The 21,171-nt window shown below is 41.9% G+C and overlaps 1 protein-coding gene across 2 annotated transcripts in view; it reads left to right on the plus strand.

The window, feature by feature from the left end:
• ACSS2 (acyl-CoA synthetase short chain family member 2) overlaps window positions 1–21,171 on the plus strand; it is a 46,972-nt gene that overhangs the window by 14,231 nt on the left and 11,570 nt on the right. For both annotated transcript variants that reach the window (XM_079720088.1, XM_079720089.1), the window contains exons 3-7: window positions 19,332–19,423; window positions 19,642–19,745; window positions 19,993–20,065; window positions 20,348–20,423; window positions 20,585–20,699. In XM_079720088.1, coding sequence (XP_079576214.1) covers window positions 19,332–19,423; window positions 19,642–19,745; window positions 19,993–20,065; window positions 20,348–20,423; window positions 20,585–20,699 — 460 coding nt within the window. The remainder of the gene's footprint in view (window positions 1–19,331; window positions 19,424–19,641; window positions 19,746–19,992; window positions 20,066–20,347; window positions 20,424–20,584; window positions 20,700–21,171) is intronic.

The raw sequence follows: 21,171 nt of genomic DNA on the forward strand, positions 1-21,171 counted from the left end.
CCACATAGAATAATCCCATTCTTTTCTCCACAAGGCATCCCTTCAGGTATTTGAGGGCAGTATCCCTTTGCCAGGCTGAATGTAGAATTATAGATATCTAAATCTAGAAGATGCCTTGAAGATCATCTAGTTCAGTAATTTTCAATTTTCTAAAAGCATTAGAATCCTTTTATTCAAATATAATATTATATGTATAGTGATTGACAGGATCTGTTCTATGCTTGGGTTTCAGTAACTACTCCCTCAAATTGAGCAAATTGCCTCACCTTTTTAAACCTAAGTTTTCCCATGTGTAAAATGGGAACAATAATAGTTCCTAGGGACTTCCCTGGTGGTGCAATGGTTAAGAATCTGCCTGCCAACGCAGGGGACACGAGTTTGATCCCTGGTCGGGGAAGATCCCACATGCTGCGGAGCAGCTAAGCCTGTGCACCACAACTACTGAGCCTGCGCTCTAGAGCCTGCGAGCCACAACTACTGAAGCCTGTGCACCACAAATACTGAGCCCACCACCGCAACTACTGAAGCCCGTGTGCTGCAACTACTGAAGCTTGTGTGCCTAGAGCCCATGCTCCGCAACGAGAAGCCACCGCATGAGAAGCCCGTGCACCCCAACGAAGAGTAGCCCCCTCTCGCCGCAGCTAGAGAAAGCCTCCACACAGCAACAAAGACCCAACATGGCCAAAAAAATAACGGTTCCTAGATTGGTGTGAGGAATAATTGGAATAATCTATGTAAAGGGCTTAGTGCTTGGCAAACAGTATGTTAGCTATTTTTATCATTATGCCAAAGCCTCATTCCTAAAACAGGAAAAAAGCAGAGCTGATCTGGTTGAAGCATAGATTGGAGGACCAGAGCTACATTCTGTTGGCTTCTTTACCTTGTCACTGTGGTCCCTGTGAGATATGTGTGTGGAACCTCCAGGGATTTGCAGAACTCAGTTTGAAAACCCCTGACCTAGTCAGTGCTCTTGTTTTATGGATGAGGTAGTCCTGAGTCCACATTCCCAGGTTCCTTGTATGATATAGTTTCTTGAACAACTCCTTCATCATGCATGTTGGTCTCCTGTATACATACTCTAGTTGGCCAATATCATTTACTAAGTACTCTACCTATGGTATGCCCTGGACAGGGAATTATCACCATTCTTTGCTCTGACCTTACATTAGCCCCATTGACAGCCACATTCTACCACTCAATTTACAATCTCCCATAATGCCTAAGACTTTTCTATTTATTCTAATAATAAACTATGTCTCCTCTGTGTTGTATGTGTATAATTCTTCCCTTGTTTTTTTGAACCTAGGTATGGTTCACAAGAACACTTGGCAGATGAGGAGCTTAAGGCTCAGAGAGTGTAAGTGACTTCGCCAGATCACATAGCAGTTGTAACTTGTTCTGGACAGAAGAACACTTACATTCTTTGTTATAGACACTATGCTTCTACTTCACAGACTTAGCTTCTTTGACAATCTGTCACTTATCTAGCCAGTAGTTTACTTAGATGGTTTAGGGCTGGCTTTAGAAATGTTGACTACAATTTATAATGACAGTTTATAAGGCTAAACACATTAAAGGGCAAACCTCAAAGAAATAACATCCTTTCCTTAGCTGAGATGTGTTCATTCATCCATTCATTAAACAACTTTTTTTAACTGAATATCTACTATATATAGTCTGCATACTACCTTGAGAATAGTGGGTGGGAGGCATAGGGCAATAGCAAGGGGACCAGTAAGAGGTCACTGACAACAGTTCAGATAAGATATGATAATGGAGACAACAGTAGAAGCTGTGAAAAGTGGTCAGATTTTTTATTTCTATTTTTTTGGCCGCACTGTGTGATTCATGGTATCTTAGTTCCCTGAGACACCAGGGATTGAACCCAGGCCCTTGTAAGTGAGAGCGTGGAGTCCTAACCACTGGACCACCAGGGAATTCCCCAGATTTTGGAATATTTTGAAGGCAGAGCCAATAGGATTTGCTGATGAACTTGATGTGGGGTATAAGAGAATGGAGTCAAGAAACAAAGGTTTTTGGGCTTCCCTGGTGGCCCAGTGGTTGGGGGTCTGCCTGCCGATGCAGGGGACACAGGTTCGTGCCCCGGTCCAGGAGGATCCCACATGCCGCGGAGCGGCTGGGACGCTGAGCCTGTGCGTCCGGAGCCTGTGCTCTGCAACGGGAGAGGCCACAACAGTGAGAGGCCCGCGTACTGCAAAAAAAAAAGAAACAAAGGTTTTTTTGTCTGAGCACTGGAAAGATGGAATTTCTATTAGTTGAGTTGGAGAAGAAACTGGGAGGAGAAGCTTTGGGGGAGGATCAGAAATTTGTGTTTCATACACAGAGACGTAAAATTGCAATTGTGACAAGTGCTAGGTAGCCAATGAAGAATTTCAAGTAGAGATATGACATATCAGTTACATTTTGAAAAGATCACTCTCTTGATCATGTATATATTAAAAAAAACAAAAACAAAAACCTAGAAACCTACCTGAGGATCTGCAGGCAGAGGTCTCAAACATTGCTTTATGACCTTCGGCAAGTGATGACACCCTTCTGAGCCTCAGTTTTCTGACCTTTCAAATGGGGATAGAAAATCTTGTCTTGCCAATCTCAAAAAATTGCTACAAGGATTAGCTGAGTTGAAAGACAAGAAAACACACTGAAAAGATTTATTACTATGAGGTGGTGCTAATACTCATACATATTACACATGTCTAAGGGCACTGTTAGGCAGAAGGATTCAAGACTGGCAGCCACATACGACTTTTCTATACTTTACAAAATGTCCTTCTTTCCTCTGATGAACTTAACTTCTTTTCTCAAACTTGGCTCAAAATCCACCATTTCTAGGAGGTGTTTCATGATTGACCACACTTAAGTTATTTCTTTTGCATTCCTTTGGTGATTTCCTACTCCTGCATTTTCTTGTTCACCTTGATTGCTGTTTCCCAATATTGGCCTGATGTGTGGTGGGTGGTTTAGATCTCTCCAATTAAAGATTTTAAGTTTATGAGAGTAAGGACTAGCCTCTCATTCCCTTACTTTCCTAATTTGGCAAGCAGTAGGCACTGATCGTTGGGTGGCACTCTGGCAAAAATCATCCATTTCCAGTCCTCTGTGGCTTGGGAGTTTAGTAGGTAAAAAGTTTTGAGGTGGAGGAAGAGCCTTTAGTCTAGGAACCTCTCTGACTTTTCCTTACCTACAGAATAAAATTTAAACTAAGCATTTGCGGCCCTATATATATGAGCCCTCTCTAGTCTATTTTATGAATCTTTAAAGTTTTGAAACATTCTTATATTTATAGAAAAGTTACAAGTATAGCTCTTCCTCAGTTTCTGGGGCCTGTGCTTAGGTAGAGACAGGAGAGTGGAGCTGACATGCCAGTGGCCTGGTGCTGCGTCTGTAGCAAAACATGTGTGGCCCCCCTGAGACCTTTTAAATCCCACTTCAACCAAGAGCTGAAGCTAATCAGCAAATATGGGCTCTGAACAAACATGAGGTCTGGAGGGTCAACTTTACTCTGGCCAAGAGCCGCTGTTGAACGCCTCTATTTGAAAGCAACACCCTGCTGCAGTGACTCACCTGCATCCAGGTGCTGTACGAGGGCAAGGTAAAGCTGGATTACCTGGGTCTGAAAATCAAGGATTTTTTAGAGAGGTCTTCAAGCTTGCCTTGGCCAAGTGTATTCACCATGCCTGAGTGCTGATCTGCCAGCACCATATCAGGGTTTGTAAGCAGATAGTGAACATGAGTCCTTCATTGTCTGCCAGGACTCCCAGAAGGACTTCTGTCTTTTCCCTCTTCTCACCTTACCGGGAGGCCTCACAAAGAGGAAGAAATGCCAAGAAGGGCCAGGGTGGGGCTGGAGCTGGCAATAATGAGCAAGTTTAAGCTCCTCTATCCCCTCCAACTGGTGGATTGTCTAATTTTCTAGTCAGATAATAAAACAGGATCAACACTTAAAGAAAAAAAAGGCAAGTTGCAAGTACAATACAAATAACTTTTTTCTTGAACCATCTGAGAGTAAGATGCAGACCCTGAATAGTGTGTATTTCCAGCAAGGACTTTCTCCTATATAACCATAATACAACTATCAAAATCAGGAAATCAACACTAATACACCACTACTATCTAATTCTCAGACTCCACTGAAGTTTTGCCAGTAGCCCTAATAATGTCCTTAATGGCAGAAGGATCCAGTTCACAATTATATATGACATGTAGTTGTCATGTCTTTTCAGTCTTCTTCAATCTAGAATAGTCCCTTAGTCTTTTCTTGATTTTCATGGCCTTGACATTCTATCTTTTCAATCTTTTTTTAAAATAATTTTTTGAAATAATTTTTTAAAAATTTAATTATTTAATTAATTAATTTTTGACTGTGTTGGGTCTTTGTTGCTGCGCATGGGCTTTCTCTAGTTGCAGCAAGCGGGGGCTTCTCTTCGTTGCGGAATGGGGGCTTTTCTTCGTTGCAGTGCGCGGGCTTCTCATTGCAGTGGCTTCTCTTTGTTGCAGAGCACGGGCTCTAGGCACACGGGCTTCAGTAGCTGTGGCATGCGGGCTCAGTAGTTGTGGCTCGTGGGCTCTAGAGCACAGGCTCAGCAGTTGTGGCACACGGGCTTAGTTGCTCTGCGGCATGTGGGATCTTCCTGGGCCAGGGCTCAAACCTGTGTCCCCTGCATTGGCAGGTGGATACTTAACCACTGCGCCACTGGGGAAGTCTGAGATTTTTTTAAATTTTATGAATTTTTCATCAGAGACCCCCAAAGAGTTGCCAATTTAAAATTTTATGAGGTAAGGATATTTTTCAAACCGCAAATATCAACTTATGTCACTATCACTCAATTAAAAATAATTTAACTGCATAAGAATATGCATAGCAAAAAGTATAGTCCTTTATATCAAATAGATTTAGCTTTATGAAAAAACACAACTGATAGATGAAAATACTAGTATTTAGGATTGTCACTGGCCTGTAGACTGGCCTGTGTTTTTCCACTTCTGCATCTAAGCCACCCTTGTTCCTTTCTCCCTGAATTGGTCTGTTCCTTTTCTGGGCCAATCTAAACCTTGCTTATTCTTTAAGAACCATTTGAAATGCCATCTTCTTTGTGAACCTTTTCCCGATTCTCCCTTTCCGACTCTCTTTCTTGCTCTCAGCCAGAATGAATAATAAAATCCAGGCTTAGAAAGCACATTTAATGAAATATTCCACGCATTTATAGTTGAGGCAACTGAGACCCAGAGAAGCGAAGTAATTTGCAAAAGTTCTCACACTGTGAAAGGTAGTGAAGCTTGACCTAAAAATCTAGTTTTCCTGACTCCTAATCCAGAGCTCTTTCCCTGTCTATTTGTTTCCCTGTCTATTTGTTTCCCTGTCATTATAGCATTCTTGCCCAGGAATGAGAGAGCTTTAGTTGGGATGTAAGGCTTTGAGAACAGCTCTCATCTAGGGTTCTAAGGTCTGATCTATTTATTAAAAGCCTTATGGTTTTACTAGAGAATCATTATTTACTTATTTGCCCTGGAATACATAACATAGAGTTGTCCTTGCAGGAAACGTTTCTGTAGCATATCAACACAGGCACTTCTGATTGATTTTTTAAATTGAATTGTATACTTTATATTTTTTTTTTTTTTTTTTTTTTTTTTTTTTTTTTTTTTTTGTGGTACGCGGGCCTCTCACTGCTGTGGCCTCTCCCGTTGCGAAGCACAGGCTCTGGACGCACAGGCTCAGCGGCCATGGCTCACGGGCCCAGCCGCTCTGCGGCATGTGGGATCTTCCCGGACTGGGGCACGAACCCGTGTCCCCGGCACCGGCAGGCGGACTCTCAACCACTGCGCCACCAGGGAAGCCCCCTATATTTTTTTAATTAATTAATTTTTATTTTTGGATGTTTTGGGTCTTTGTTGCTGCACGCAGGCTTTCTCTAGTTGCGGCGAGCAGAGGCTACTCTTCATTGTGGTGCGGGGGCTTCTCATTGTGGTTGCTTCTCGTTGCGGAGCACGGGCTCTAGGCACATGGGCTTCAGTAGTTGTGGCACACGGGCTCAGTAGTTGTGGCTCATGGGCTCTAGAGCACAGGCTCAGCAGTTGTGGCACACGGGCTTAGTTGCTCTGCGGCATGTGGGATCTTCCTGGACCAGGGCTTGAACCCATGTCCCCTGCATTGGCAGGTGGATTCTTAACCACTGCGCCACCAGGGAAGTCCTCTGATTGATTTTTGATGAAAGGCTCATTTTTGAAACCAGTGTTTGTTTCTTTTTTGACCATGTTTTAATACATGGAAATCTATCCAAATGAGCAGTCAGACAGGCCTCTTGTTGAACTTTAGTTTCAGTTACTCTTGAGGATTACTGTCTTATCTTTTTTCTTCTTATTATTATTATTGAAGTGTAGTTGACTTATTATATTAGTTTCAAGTGTTCAAACTACAATATTGTAGTTTGATATTTTTATGGATTATACTCCAAATAAAGTTATTAAAATATTGACTGTATTCCCTGTGCTGAACATTACATCCTTGTAGCTTATTTATTTTACATCTAGTAGTTTGTACCTTTTAATCCCCTTCACATATTTTGCTCCTCTCACCACCCCTTTCCCCCGAAGGTAACACTAGTTTGTTCTCTGCATGTGTGAGTCTGTTTCTGTTTTGTCTTATATGACATCCAAAGTGACAGAAACCTAATTTTTTTTGTATGGACAGCTGTGCTCCACAGACAATCCATGAGCTTCTAGCAGCAGAGTTGTTGTTGTTGTTGTTGTTAGATTCTTTTTTCCTTTGACTTTTATTGTTTTAGGTCTTACATTTTAGGACCTTTTATTATTTAGGTCCTTGATCCATTTTGAGTAAATTTTCATATATGCCAGGTAAATACAACTTATGGTCAGGTAAGGGTTCAACTTATGGATAGTCATGCTCCATGGACAATCCACTAGCTTCTAACAGCAGGTTTTAAAAAAATTAATTTTGTAGATATTTATAGAAATGTGTCAGGCACTGTACAAAGTACAAAGAATGTAGCAATAAGCATGAGAAATCTGGTCCTTGTCCTCACGGAGCTCACAACCTGATGGGGGCAAGACTTTTACTTGTGAGCCAGAATTTTATTTAGGAAGGAAGTGTTGGGGATAATGTATTTTTCCTTATTTCCAGAGGGAGTGGGGACATGTCTCTAGGAGCAAATGGGTGTACAAGTGCTCCTGTGACACTTGAGCATTGATTGCCAAGGACTGTGAATATAGACATACGTGGGCTTCCTTGCCTGAGGTTTTGGATCTTTCAAAATCTTCAGAATACTGAAGAGGTCTTGGTGGGTATGATCTTGACCATAGGCTAAAGCTGAAAGTGGATGGGAGTCTTCTCTGCTTCTTTACAGTACTCCTGGATTCTTAAGAGAGAGGCTTCTCCATGTTCATTTAGGTATAATCCAAATTGGTATAGTGGAACAGACACTAGCCTGGAAGTCAGAAACCTGGAACCTAGTTACAGATTTCTCCTGAATTCTCCTTGTGTGGCCTTGGCAATCCATGTCCTCTGGATTTCTTGTATCTCTAAAACAGGGATAATAATACATGTTCTACCTACTGCAAACGTAGCTGTGAAGATCAGGTGAGGGAACTGTACTCGTGTAATGAATTAGCTGGATTATTATTTGATCTACACAAAAACCGGCGAGGCAGGCATACAGGTTTCATTTTTATTTATTTGTTATCTACCTCAGCTAAGTTTGTTCTTTTTTTTTTCCCAAGTAAAATCTCATTTCTCTGAAACTGACTTTTAAGACCCATTCTCCTGCCTCTGAAAGGAAGAAATGATAATCAAGGAGTCTAATATACATTAGTAATTATCCCCCTCTTCTTGACTCCTTCCTCCCATCTTATACAGAGAAGAAAACAGAGGCTCAGAAAAGAGGGGAAATTTTGTGCAAATTCATACATTGAATTAGGGGTAAACAATAATCTAGGTCTGGTGACTCCAAATAATTACCTGAGGATCTTGTTAATAATCCAGATCCCTGGACCCCACCCGGCCTATTGAATCAGAATTTTCAGAGGGTAAGACTTCTGATTTATATTTTTAAAACCTCCTCAGATGTTTCTGATGTGGTGAGCAGTGGCAGGGTGTCTTTGAAAAATAATTAGTTAGATTAGCAATCTAATGCCTAAAAGAATTTTGAAAAATTATGTAGCTCTTCACACATTTTAAAGTTCACATTTAGGGCTTCCCTGGTGGCGCAATGGTTGAGAGTCCGCCTGCCGATGCAGGGGACGCGGGTTCGTGCCCCGGTCTGGGAGGATCCCACATGCCGCGGAGCGGCTGGGCCCGTGAGCCATGGCCGCTGAGCCTGCGCGTCCGGAGCCTGTGCTCCACAACGGGAGAGGCCGCGACAGTGGGAGGCCCGCATACCATAAAAAAAAAAACAAAACAAAAAAGTTCACATTTAAACATTTTATTGTAATATTAAATAATTGCAAAGAATTTAATTTCCAATGTGTTTTTTATTGTATACATGTATATATTTTATATATCTTTTTCAAAATCTTGAAACTGCAAATTTAGCTCATATAATTTATAGAAAATGTTTATCACATTACCTAATTTGAACAGCCAGTTCTCACTGTCAACATAGCCAAATCAGATTTACTTAGTTAGAAAACACCTAACTTCTTTTTCAGTTAAAACAGTTATGCTGATATATGACCTGTGATAACTAATTTAAATTCTGAATTATAATTCTAGGAGAAATAAGGCAAGTAGACTTGCCATGAGTTTGTCAATTAAGATGTTACTCCTTTCAATATTGATTTCTTATGGAAGCTCTCTGATTTGCTTTCTTGGGGCTGTCCCTCTGAAGTTATGCATTTTCAAATTGTCCCTTTGTTTGGCACTCTGGAGGGTTTTTTTTTTTTTTTGCGGTATGCGGGCCTCTCACTGTTGTGGCCTCTCCCGTTGCGGAGCACAGGCTCCAGACGCGCAGGCTCAGTGGCCATGGCTCACGGGCCTAGCCTCTCTGCGGCATGTGGGATCTTCCCGGACCGGGGCACGAACCCGTGTCCCCTGCATCGGCAGGCGGACTCTCAACCACTGCGCCACCAGGGAAGCCCCTGGAGGGTTTTTTTTAACCTCAGCATTGTATAGGCATAATAAGGTTTGGGATAAGAGAGAGAGATGGCATTTTTTTATAAAGTGGGAGAAAGAAAGTGGGAAAGGAGAGCCAACTTAGATCAATGTTAGGAAAGATTACATATGAAAGTTGAGTCTCTGGACACTTATTCTCTTAAAACTTTTCCTGCTCAGGTACATACAGGAATAGAGTACTCTAGCTTGAAAACTACTGATTTAAACTATGATATCTACCTAAATAACAAAGAACCATTGAAGTGAATAGTTTTGCATGTGTCTGCTATACTTGAGAGACTTGATGTACATGTAGTTTGTTGTTCCTGGCTGTTCTTCCCACTTTCTTTTTCTAACCCAGGCATATTCCTGTTTAAGGCAGCATTCCAAATGCTATGGTAATAAAGGAGCTAGGAGGGCTGCCCTCATTCACTTGTTTTGAGGAAGGCTAGCATAGTTGTTTCATCCAGGAACAACTGGATGGTAGGAATGAATGTGTATGATTTCCCTCCTGTAAGCAGGCATGTAGGCAATGGGAAAAGGGTTAACTTCTATACTGGCCCAGGTCTGCCTTCTCAACAGAGAAGACGTGTGGAATCCAACTGTCACCAAAGCCACTTTGGCCAGGGGGAACAGGCACAAGGTCTCTGGAGCAAAGCCTGAAAATAGCTGGCAGGAGAACAGGGTGTAATTATAGCTCAAACTGCAAAGCACGTGTCCCACCACCTGAACTGCATATCCAAGGGCTTCTTCCAGTCTCTTCTTTGGCATAGAGTCCAGAACTGAGCCCACTGTAGGGGCTCAAGAAACTCTTCTTGATATGTTTCCAAATTCCATTCCATAAGTTTTAAATATTTTTCCTCTGTGTCTGTTTCCCGCTGCCTGTTTAGCATCTGTCTTCTTCATTTGTATCCTCTATTATCCCCCTTTCCTTCCATGTTTTCTCACTCTGATCAGCCTAGATCTGGCTGATCATGTGAGAAGAGTTTATTTGTTCATATTTTTATCCATTCGTTTCACAATTATGTATTAAGTGCCCCCTGTGTGTCAAACTTTGTGCTAGGCACTGAGGAGGAAACAGATAAAAGGATGTCCTGCCTGCCTTTAAGGAACTCACAATCCAGTGAGGGAAATATATGACTATAATGCTAAAAATAAAACAAATAAGTACCAAGTCTTTAGGCAAATAGAAAGAGACAGTATGAATGAATGAACAGTATGAATGAATGAATGAATAGTGCTAAGGTACAATCTTTCAGGAAAGGAAGATTTATATAGATGTCTGCCTTTTTCCCCAAATTAATCTGTGTGCTTTTTGCAATTCTAATCAAAACCACAATAAGTTTAAAATTTTTTCAGATATAATTCATAGCATATAATTTACCCATTTAAAGTACAATTCAGTGACTTTTGGCATATTCAAAGAGTTGTGCAACCATCATCACAATCAATTTTAGAACATTTTCACCACCCCAAAAAGAAACCCCATACTCATTAGCAATCACTCTTCATTTTCTTCCAACTTGCCTTGCCTCAGCCCTAGGTAACCACTAATCTACTTTTTGTCTCTATGGCTTTGGCTCTTCTGCACATTTTACATGAATAGAATCATACAGTATGTGGTCTTTTGTGTCTAGCTTCTTTCAGTTAGCATAACCTTGTCAAGGTTCATCCATGTTGTAGCATGTATCAGTACTTCATTACTTTTTATGCAGAATAATACTCCATTGTATGGACATACCATATTTTATTTATCCATTCTTCTGTTGATGTATATTTGGATTGTTTTCACTTTTTGATATCATGAATAATGCTGCTACGAACTTTGTGTACAAGTTTTTGTAGGGATGTATGTTTTCAATTCTCTTGGGTGATCATAGCTATACTAAAATCCACATTTGGTGGACTTTAACCCCACAGTTCTCAGGACTCCTACACTTTGATTTTCTTCTTTATGCTAATTCTGGTTTTGGAAACAACATTGCCCTTTTGGAGGCCACGTCATTTAGCAAGAGAATGCCCTGAACTAGAGACATACAGACTCTAGAGCTAGCCACGGGTGACTGTTAATATTTAAAATAGATTAAATTAAATTAAATTAAAATTCAGTTCCTCCATCACATTTCAAGTGTTCAATAGCTATATGTGGCTTGTGGCTACCATACCATACCAATAATGCTGCTACTAATGTGCTAAGTAACCTCGAGGCTATCACTTCCCATCTGTGCATTAGGTTTCTCATCTGTAAATAAGGGTGGTGAACATCAAAAGCCCTATCCTCCTCTGGCATTCTAAGTGATTTATGATTCAGTCTTTGGTATTTGCCTCCTCCCACCTCCTCCTCCAGCCTTTTTCCCTGTTCAGCCAGGAGTACCCAGAGGGAACATTAAGCTGCTAATTGGTCAAGTTATGTTGCTCCCACTCCCTGCTCCCTTGGTGAAAGGGAAAGTGACTTGAGGGTATACTTATATCTAAGTGCTTCACATTTGTGCAGTGCTTTATGGATCATAGAACACATTATTTCTTAATTTTACAGAATCAAAGAACCTCAAAGTTGGAAGGGCCTTAAAGGTCATCTCAAACTTCACTGAACATGAATCACATGGTTGCTTATAAAATGAAAATTCCAAGGACCCCACTCCCACAAGAATGATTAAGTAGATGTTAGGGTTTCCCTGGTCCAACCTGCACACTCCTGTGCTTCTGGACAGCTCTGACATTTAGAAAGGCTTTCCTTATATTGAACTCTCCCAATTGACCTAGCTCTTCCATTTATAATTACAAAATGCTAGTCTGCTTCTTTCCCATAATTATCCTTCAGGTTCATTCATTCATTCAGCAAGTATTTATTGAGCATCTACTATATACAGAGTTCCTTGCAAGGTACGTGGGATTCAGCAGTGAACAAGACTAACATGGACTCTGCCTTCAGGAAGCTTACAGTCTAGTAGGGGAGACAGACAATTAGCAAAAAAAAAAAAAGTAAATAAGTAAATAATAAAATAATTACAGCTTGAGAAAAATGCTATGAAAAAAATAAACAGTTTTGTGATGAAGAATAACAGGAAGGACTAATGCTACTTGGGGTGGTCATGGAAAGCCTCACTAGGAAGTGACAGTTAAACTGAGATCTGAAACATGAGGTAGAGCAAACCATTCGAAGAGTTCAAGAAAGAAAGGAAAAGAACATGGCATGTTCTGTCGGTCAGAAGGCTAATGTGTTTGGAGTCTATTAAGCAGAATGGGACAATGACATAAGATGAGTTGGAGAAGATACAAGGCATAGTAAAAGTGTGGATTTTCTTCTACATGCAATGGAAGCCACTAAAGGGTTTTAAGCAGGAGGTGCTGTAGTCTGGTTTGTGTTTATAATAGGTCATTTTGGTTTATGTATGGATTGGAAGGGGGCAAGAGTGAAGTGGAAGACCAGTTTGGGGCCATTGTGGTCATCCAGGCAAGAGATGAAGGTGGCTTCTGCTAGGGTGGAGGCAACAGAGATACAGATATTTGAGACTTACTGTCATGCCTCTCAGTATCTTCTCACCTCCAGGCTAAACAGATCAGTCCAGTCTTCCTCTTAAAACAGGTTTGACTCCTCTCATCGGGATGTTTCTCCTCTGGAAGACCTAACCCACTAGGTTAGATCCTGCCTTCTGATGCTTCTGTGAAGAACCCAGTTTTCCCCACCTATTTTTTTCCGCAGCTCTTTCCTCCTATCTTGTGCCTTACTTTTCTGCTAGTCTAGGGAACTAAAATCTCCAATCCAATGACTATCCTTCTCATATTAAGAGGAGAGCTCTTGTCTTCCCTGTCATTAATCAATTATAAGTTTTTCAATGATTTGACCATGAACCTTAAGTGCTTACTGTGCCTACTGTGCTCAGAGGAGACAGAAACGAAGAAGACATGATCCCTGCCCTTCAAGAACCCAGGGTATAAGGGGAAAAATAAGGCCCCAATAAATGCAATACAAGGTAAACCAATAGATCACAAGGAAAGTGAGATAAAGGGACTCGGAAGGAAGAAAGAACTTTCAGCTTTGAGGTAGGTGGAGGAAAAGAGAAACTAGGGAAGACTTCGTGGAAGATGTTACCTTGGAGCACCTGGGGCTGCGGGGTGGACAAGAAGTGCCCTTTTATATGGAGTGGTCAAGAATGACCTCACTGAGAAGCCAACATTTGAGCAATAACTCAAAGATAGGGAATAAGTCATGTGGCTATCTGGGGGAAGAATGCTCAAGTAGAGGGCAAAAGCTCTGAGGCAAAGTGTGCTTGGTGTTCTTGCCAAACAGTGTGGAGGCTGTGTGGCTGGAACAGAGAGAGAGGGAGAGGAAGAGAGAATGGGAGTACTTGAGGACAAAGAGGTAATGAGGGAATAGATCCTGTAGGAACTAGTAGGCCAGTGTGAGGACTTGCATTTTGAGCAGAGGAATGACATGACCTGACTTACCTAATGGTGATTTTGGACTATGATAGTAGAAGTAGATGTGAAGGGAAGTAGTCTAATTCTACATATATTTTGAATCAGTAATGGATTACAGTAAAATTTGGAGAGTATAAGGGTAAGGTAGTTGCAGAAGTTTTCCTGGAAGAAAAATATGAGAAGATTATATACTTTGAGTTGTTCCATACCATATGGCCTCCAGGTGAGAGGGAAGTAGTTGGGTCTACAGCAAGTGTTCCCAATCTGTAGCCCATCAGCTAAATCTCTCATTAATAGTTTTGTTTGACCACAGTGTTTAAAACTTTTAAAAATTAATTGTCATAAAATAGATAACTAATGAGGACCTACTGTATAGCACAGGAAAGTCTACTCAGCGCTCTGTGGTGACCTAAATGGGAAGGAAATCGAAAAAAAAGGGGATATATGTATACATATAACTGATTCACTTTGCTGTACCGAAGAAACTAACACAACATTGTAAAACAACTATACTCCAATAAAAAAAATTTTTTTAAATTAATTGTCAACACTTAAAAATTTAGAAACAGGTTTCAGGCCTCTTTGAAAAACTGAAAAAATTGGCAACATTGAGACCTTATTCCCAGAGGGCAAAGTTAATAGACACTAAGTTTAAATACTAGATGCCTCTTCTTGCCAGAGCATGTATTCTCCAGTTTTCCAGTCCCTGCCTCTCCCTATTGTCCCCCCAAAACTAAGTGTCATTGCACATACGCTGCTATTTTCTTTTTTGGATATATTAAAAGGTTTTATTATGATTCAAATTTTAAAATTATGAAACATTCCAAACATATCACTTTCTACACTTGACACATATTGATATTTCACCTAGGCTTTTTCTAATTGAAGTATAATTTACTTACAATATTATATTGGTTTCAGGTGTATAACATAGTGATTCGATAGTTTTATACATTACAAAAATGATCGCAATAAGTCTAGCTACCATCTGTCACCATACAAAGTTATAGTATTATTGACTATATTCCCTATGCTGTACATTACATCCCCAAGACTTTTTTATTTTATAACTGGAAGTTTGTACCTCTTAAGCTCCTTTGCCTGTTTCACCCATCCTTCCCCCCTGCCCAACCCCCCATCAACCTTTAGTTTGTTCTCTGTATCTATGAATATGTTTCTGTTTCATTATGTTTGTTTATTTTGTTTTTAGAGTCTACATATAAGTGAAATCATATGGTATTTGTCCTTCTCTGTTTGACTTACTTCATTTAGCATAATACCCTCTAGGTCCATCCATGTTATCACAAATGGCGAGATTTCGTTCTTTTTTTTTTTTCCAAATATTTTTCCCATTCTGTGGGTTGTCTTTTCACTTTCTTTTTTTAAAATTAATTAAATTAATTAATCTATTTATTTTTGGCTGCATTGGGTCTTCGTTGCTGCACGCAGGCTTTCTCTAGCTGCGGCGAGCAGGGGCTACTCTTCGATGCGGTGCACGGTCTTCTCATCGCAGTGGCTTCTCTTGTTGCGGAGAACGGGCTCTAGGTGTGCGGGCTTCAGTAGTTGTGGCACATGGGCTCAGTAGTTGTGGCTCGCGGGCTCTAGAGCACAGACTCAGTAGTTGTGGTGCACGGGCTTAGTTGCTCCGTGGCATGTGGGATCTTCCTGGACCAAGGCTCGAACCCATGTTCCCTGCATTGGCAGGCGGATTCTTAACCACTATGCCACCAGGGAAGCCCCTGAACCCTATTGATTTTTGAGTTTGCAGCTCCCAGTTTAGAAAAAAGAGGCCTGGACCCTGAGTCCTGGTCCCTGATCTGCCACAGTCTATTGTACAATGTGACCTTGAGCACAGCAAATGGACTTTTTGGATTTCTTTGGAGTTAGGAGACTAAATTGGATGTTCTTTTATTTTTCTTTTATTTTTTTAACATCTTTATTGGAATATAATTGCTTTACAATGTTGTGTTAGTTTCTGCTGTATAACAAAGTGAATCAGCTATATGTATACATATATCCCCATATCCCCTCCCTCTTGCGTCTCCCTCCCCCCCTTCCTATCCCACGCCTCTAGGTGGTCGCAAAACAAAAATCTCTTAACATCCTAGAGGGCTGAGACTAGTACTTTGTCCCCTCCCCTCTCCCAACCAGCCAGGGGCCCCAGCTGGGTGTGTATGTCAGAGAAAGAAGACACTGGAAGGAGTAAGGTGCCTATATCAATAATGTATAACTTAAGCCCAGAGCCAGGGAGAGGGATGTACACTCTGTGTGTGTAACTGGAAGTGGGCTCAAGTAAGCTGTTCTTGTATAGATTTGTGCTTATATATTCCTGGGCACCTTCTATGTACCAGGCTCTATTCTAAGTGCTAGGGATGTAGCAATGAACAAAACAGACAAGGTCTTTGTTTTCATGGAGTTTATATTCCAGTGAAAGATGCAGATAATATACAAGTGAATAAAATACATGAGATAATTTCAAATCATAGAAAGTTCCATGAAGAAAATGAAACAGAATAATGTGATAGAGAGTTTCTGGTGGGGCAAGCTGTACACATACATGGGTACGTAAATGTGTGGTACATACATACACTTGCCTAGGTCCATATGCTTATGCTATTTGTGCCTATGTGTGCAAATGAGCAGCTTGTATTTCTACAGTGTTTTTTTTTTTTTTTTTTTTTTTTTTTTGGTACGCAGGCCTCTCACTGTTGTGACCTCTCCCGTTGCGGAGCACAGGCTCCAGACGCGCAGGCTCAGCGGCCATGGCTCATGGGCCTAGCCGCTCTGTGGCATGTGGGATCTTCCTGGACTGGGGCACGAACCTGTGTCCTCTGCATCGGCAGGCGGACTCTCAATCACTGCGCCACCAGGGAAGCCCTACAGTGTTTTTATATAAGTATATATGATTTTATGTATGTGAATGCATACAGGTCAGCTGGTATGCATGGGTGTGTTGTATATGTTGGCATTTAGCTGTAACTAGAGATGTTCTGGTGTGCCACTCGTCAGTGAGCCAGTTTTGGAAATGGCTTTTTCGCATCTGGCCTTCAGGGCCATTTGCCAGCTTCCTCTCTCCCCATTCCTTCCCACTTTAGATAGCTCTCTGTGCTTGTCTCCTCTCAGCCCTAGGAGGGCTAAGCCAAGGAGAGGATAGTAACTAACTCATCTAGCCAGGAACTGGAAAGAAGCTGATAATCTTCTGTGAAATCTCCAAAGGCCTGGCTTCCCTGCTAGTCGCTGTCCTTCACAGCATGATGAGAAAGAGTCCTGACTTGAAATCAGAAGACCTGAGGATCTATTCTTGGCTCTGCCACCTATTATTGTGTGACCTGGACCAAGTTACTACATCTCTCTGAGTTTCAGTTACCTCCTTCGTAAGTACTCTGGGTAGTAAGGAAGAGGGAACAAAATGACCTTTATGGGGGGCTACGTGGTGCTGGAGCCTGAAGGAGGTGGGAAGGCATTCTGAGCAGGGGCAATGGCATGATTAAGAGGGTGGACGTGGGACTTTGTGTATAAGGGAAGCCAGGCGGAACCTACTTAGAATAAAATTAAGACTTCTTACCATGCCTACAAGGCCCTATGTGATCTGGCTGCTGCCTACCTCTGATTCTTACCCCCCTTCTTGCTCACTATGCTCCAGCCATACTGGCTTCCTTTCTGTTCTTTGAATAGGCCAAGCTCTTTACCACCTCAGTGCCTTTCCAAATTTTGATGTTCTCTTTGCCCAGGATACTCTTCCCAAGACCTTACATAGTTGCTTACTTCTCATTACTTGGGTCTTAGCTCAAATATCATCTCTCCAGAGAGAGGCCTTCCCTGACCATCTTACTTAAAGTAGCTATCCTCTAATATTTATGAATATTTAAAATGTACATATCCTTTGACTCAACGATTTCACTTCTACTAATTCATCCTACAGGTATATTTTCAAGTGAGTAAATGACATATTAAAAAAGATATTCACTGAAATATTTATTAAATATAAATTATGGCATACACAAACAGTGGAACATTATGCAGATGCCAAAGAAAATGAAATAGCACTGTAAGTCTTAATGGAAAATAATGTCAAGATATATTGTTAAATTTCAAAATAATGCGAGATGATCAAGCTCTATACTTAAGATTTGTGCAGTTTATTGGATGTGTATTATATTTAATAAAAAACAAGATACAGAGTAGTGTGTATCGTATGCCATCATTTGTATAGAAAAAAAAGAGAATACATAAACATAAATGCATGTATATATGCTTGTCTAATAGGCCTGTCCTATTGTTGAAGCAGCTCTTTCCCACTTCCCCATTCTGTGCTTGGTTGGGGACTGTGAAGTACTTATTTCTCTTATGAACAGCATTAAAATTCAGTTTTTTAAATTCATTTTTAAAATTTCCATCTTCAACGATATCCCAAGGACCTTTTGAAAGATGCTAACAGTGTAGCCTTCTTCCAAAGTGAATTCTTGGTTATTCCTCACTAGTTCAGTTGCCCTATACCCTTCATCTTACTAGGAGTGGCCCTGTCTGCATACTATTTCTGGAAAGTTACACAACATAGTAGTTACAGTGGTTGCCAGGAGGCAGGGTGATTGGAGGGTAGGGGTGGGAGGGACACTTCTCATTACATATCTTTTTATGCAGTACCATTTGTATGTATTACTTATTTGAAAATCATAAAATTGAAAAATAATACTGAGGGGAATATTCTTATAGTTAAATCTTTGCATACAGTCTGAAAGTTCCTTAAGATGTCTTTTTGAAAATTCTCAGTCGTTATTATGTCATTCTTTATATCCTTCATAATGCTTATCATAATCTGAAATTATCTTGGTTATATTTTTTACTTGTATATTTCCTGCACTATCATTGGAATATAAGCTCCATGTTGTCAGGGATCTTGCTTATCTTGTTCATCAGTGCCTTATTTCTATAAATATATATAGCACATAGGAGTTGAATAAGCAAATGAATAAATGAAAGAATGACTGAAAGAAACCAGGCTGAAGCCTAGATAGGAGTAGGAGGCAAGGCTGAGGAGGTAGAAATCAGCTGATAGAGGGTAGTGAGTCTTAACTTTAAATGTGCATCAGAATTACCTACTGATCCTTTTTTTTTTTTTAATTCTTATTGGAGTATAGTTGACTTACAATGTTGTGTTAGTTTCAGGTGTACAGCAAAGTGAATCTGTTATACATATACATATACCCACTCTTTTTTAGATTCTTTTCCCATGTAGGCCATTACAGAGTACTGAGTAGAGTTCCCTGTGCTATACAGTAGGTCCTTATTATTACTGATTATTTATACCTTGTAGTAAAGAAGCAGATTCTTGGACGTTGTGATTGTGATTCTAAATTTGGACTCAGGAATCTACATTTTAACAAGTTCCCTAGGTGACTTGGGTGCAAGTGATCTGGAGACCCCACTTGAGTAACACCAGTGCAGTTGACATCACTTTCAGGAAGAATCACATCCATGATATAAGTTCTCCTTAATACATGCCTAGGATGGAAGAGAGAAAACCATCATCCCATTTTATCAAATTAAATGAGGTTCAGAGATGGCAGTGCATTTTCCTGTGACACACAGCTTGTGAATAAAGTATACCTTGTAAAGCCAATGTATCTGACCAGTCAGCTCAAGGTGTGGTGGCAGATGGCTTACCCTCACGGGACATTCCCAGGCCTTGGTGTTACTGAATGGATTTTATGACTGTTCCTAGTTTTTTGTTTGGGGAAGAGGTCATACTCCCTAATGACTGGCTCTTTCTGATGTATCTCAGGGAGGGCAATGAGCCAGAGGAGACCACCCAGATCACATACCGTGAACTTCTGGTCCAAGTGTGTCATTTCAGCAATGTTCTCCGAAAACAGGGTGAGTGTGGGGATATGGGGAAAGGACTGGAAAGCCCAGCCTTGGGGTATCTGAGGACTTGGGGAAAGTAGACAAGGAATAGAAGGCATCTGGTAACAGAGGAACCAAAAAGGTCAGCTGCGGGGGCGGGGGTGTGGCAGTGGGTAACTGGATGAAAGGGAGCACGTAGCAGCAGGTGGGGTCCACCATGGTCCATGGTCTGTGTCCTTTACCTGCAGGCATTTGCAAGGGCGACCGAGTGGCCATCTACATGCCCATGATACCGGAGCTCGTGGTGGCCATGCTGGCTTGTGCCCGCCTTGGGGCTCTGCACTCCATTGTGGTAGGAATTTGGGCTGGAAAAAGGGGCCTGGTGGGGGATAGGGCTCATGAGAAGTAAGTTGGGCCTGGATGATGGAGGGTCTTAAGAACCAGACTAAGGAGTTTAGAATGTCATAGGTTCCTTATCAGTTATCCAGTTTCTTCTATGACCTTGGCTTAGAGACCCTGAAGGTTTTATAAGTGACTCCTTTCCTTGTTCACTCGATCCCTGGGTCGCCCTCTCCTTCAGTCTTTCTTTCCTTCCCTAGTTTGCAGGCTTCTCTTCAGAGTCTCTTTGTGAACGGATCCTGGATTCCAGCTGCAGCCTTCTCATCACTACAGGTGACTACTTCTCTCACCCCTTCTCCAAAACCCCCACACCCAAAGTCTTGGTCTTCAGTCAGCTAGTTGGTATTTGGGACTGCTCGGCATAAAGGGTAGGGACAGCCTACCCTTCGTCTCCTGGTTCCACCTCAGCCTACCCTCTGTCAGCTCAAATCAGCTGGAAGAGCCAGAGACAAGAGGCCTGCCCACAGGAGGACTGTGGACATTGTGCTCACTAGGGATAAAGGGCTAGGAGTGTGGTGCCTTCCTAAGGCTTGGAATGTCTGTTGCTCCCCAAAGATGCCTTCTACAGGGGGGAAAAGCTTGTGAACCTGAAGGAGCTGGCTGACGAGGCCCTGGAGAAGTGTCGGGAGAAGTAAGTGTGTTTGGTCTGCTGGCTACTGCTCTGAGTTGACTAGGCATTTCCCCAGTGCCAGGTCCCCTTTGTCCCTCCCACCCTAGATGGACATGGGTGGGTCTTGCCAAATTCTCTTTTGAGCCAACCAGCCCACCACTTCAGGCTTTTCTTTCCTCCAGGGGTTTCCCAGTGAGATGCTGCATTGTGGTCAAGCACCTGGGGCGAGCAGAACTGGGCACAGGTGACTCTCCCAGCCAGTCCCCCCCGATTAAGAGGCTATGCCCGGATGTACAGGTGAGTCTGGTACTTCTATGCCCTCCTCTGGGCTCAAAGTGGCTCCCTCTTCCTGCCCAGGAAGTTCCCGATGTTCTTCGTTTCCTCATCGTAATGCTGAGGATCTGGGAGCAATCCTAGGAATGGCTCCTCTGGCAGGGCTGGCTGGGAGCTGGGGGACTTTGACCTTGGATGTAGGTAGGGAGCCCCTTGTACCTTGGGAACTTAGCATGAGAGATTGTGAGGAAGACTCCTGTGCTTGTTGGGGTATTCTAATGGGCACAAGGGACATTCAGGGCTTGGGCTTGGGTTAGAAATGGGCTGACTTGGGTGACTATCTGTAGTCATCTTGATTACTGGGCTGTGGTTTGGGGTGGGCTACCTGTGTGGTCCCACCATGAAAGGACCAGGATCTGCCCCTCAAGACATGGCCCTCATTAGCTTTGGATACACGCTTCTGATGGAAAAGCCCAATGGTGGCCTCCAGGTCTAA

Source organism: Hyperoodon ampullatus, assembly GCF_949752795.1.
Source record: "Hyperoodon ampullatus genome assembly, chromosome: 14".
Classification (NCBI taxonomy): Eukaryota; Metazoa; Chordata; class Mammalia; order Artiodactyla; family Ziphiidae; genus Hyperoodon; species Hyperoodon ampullatus.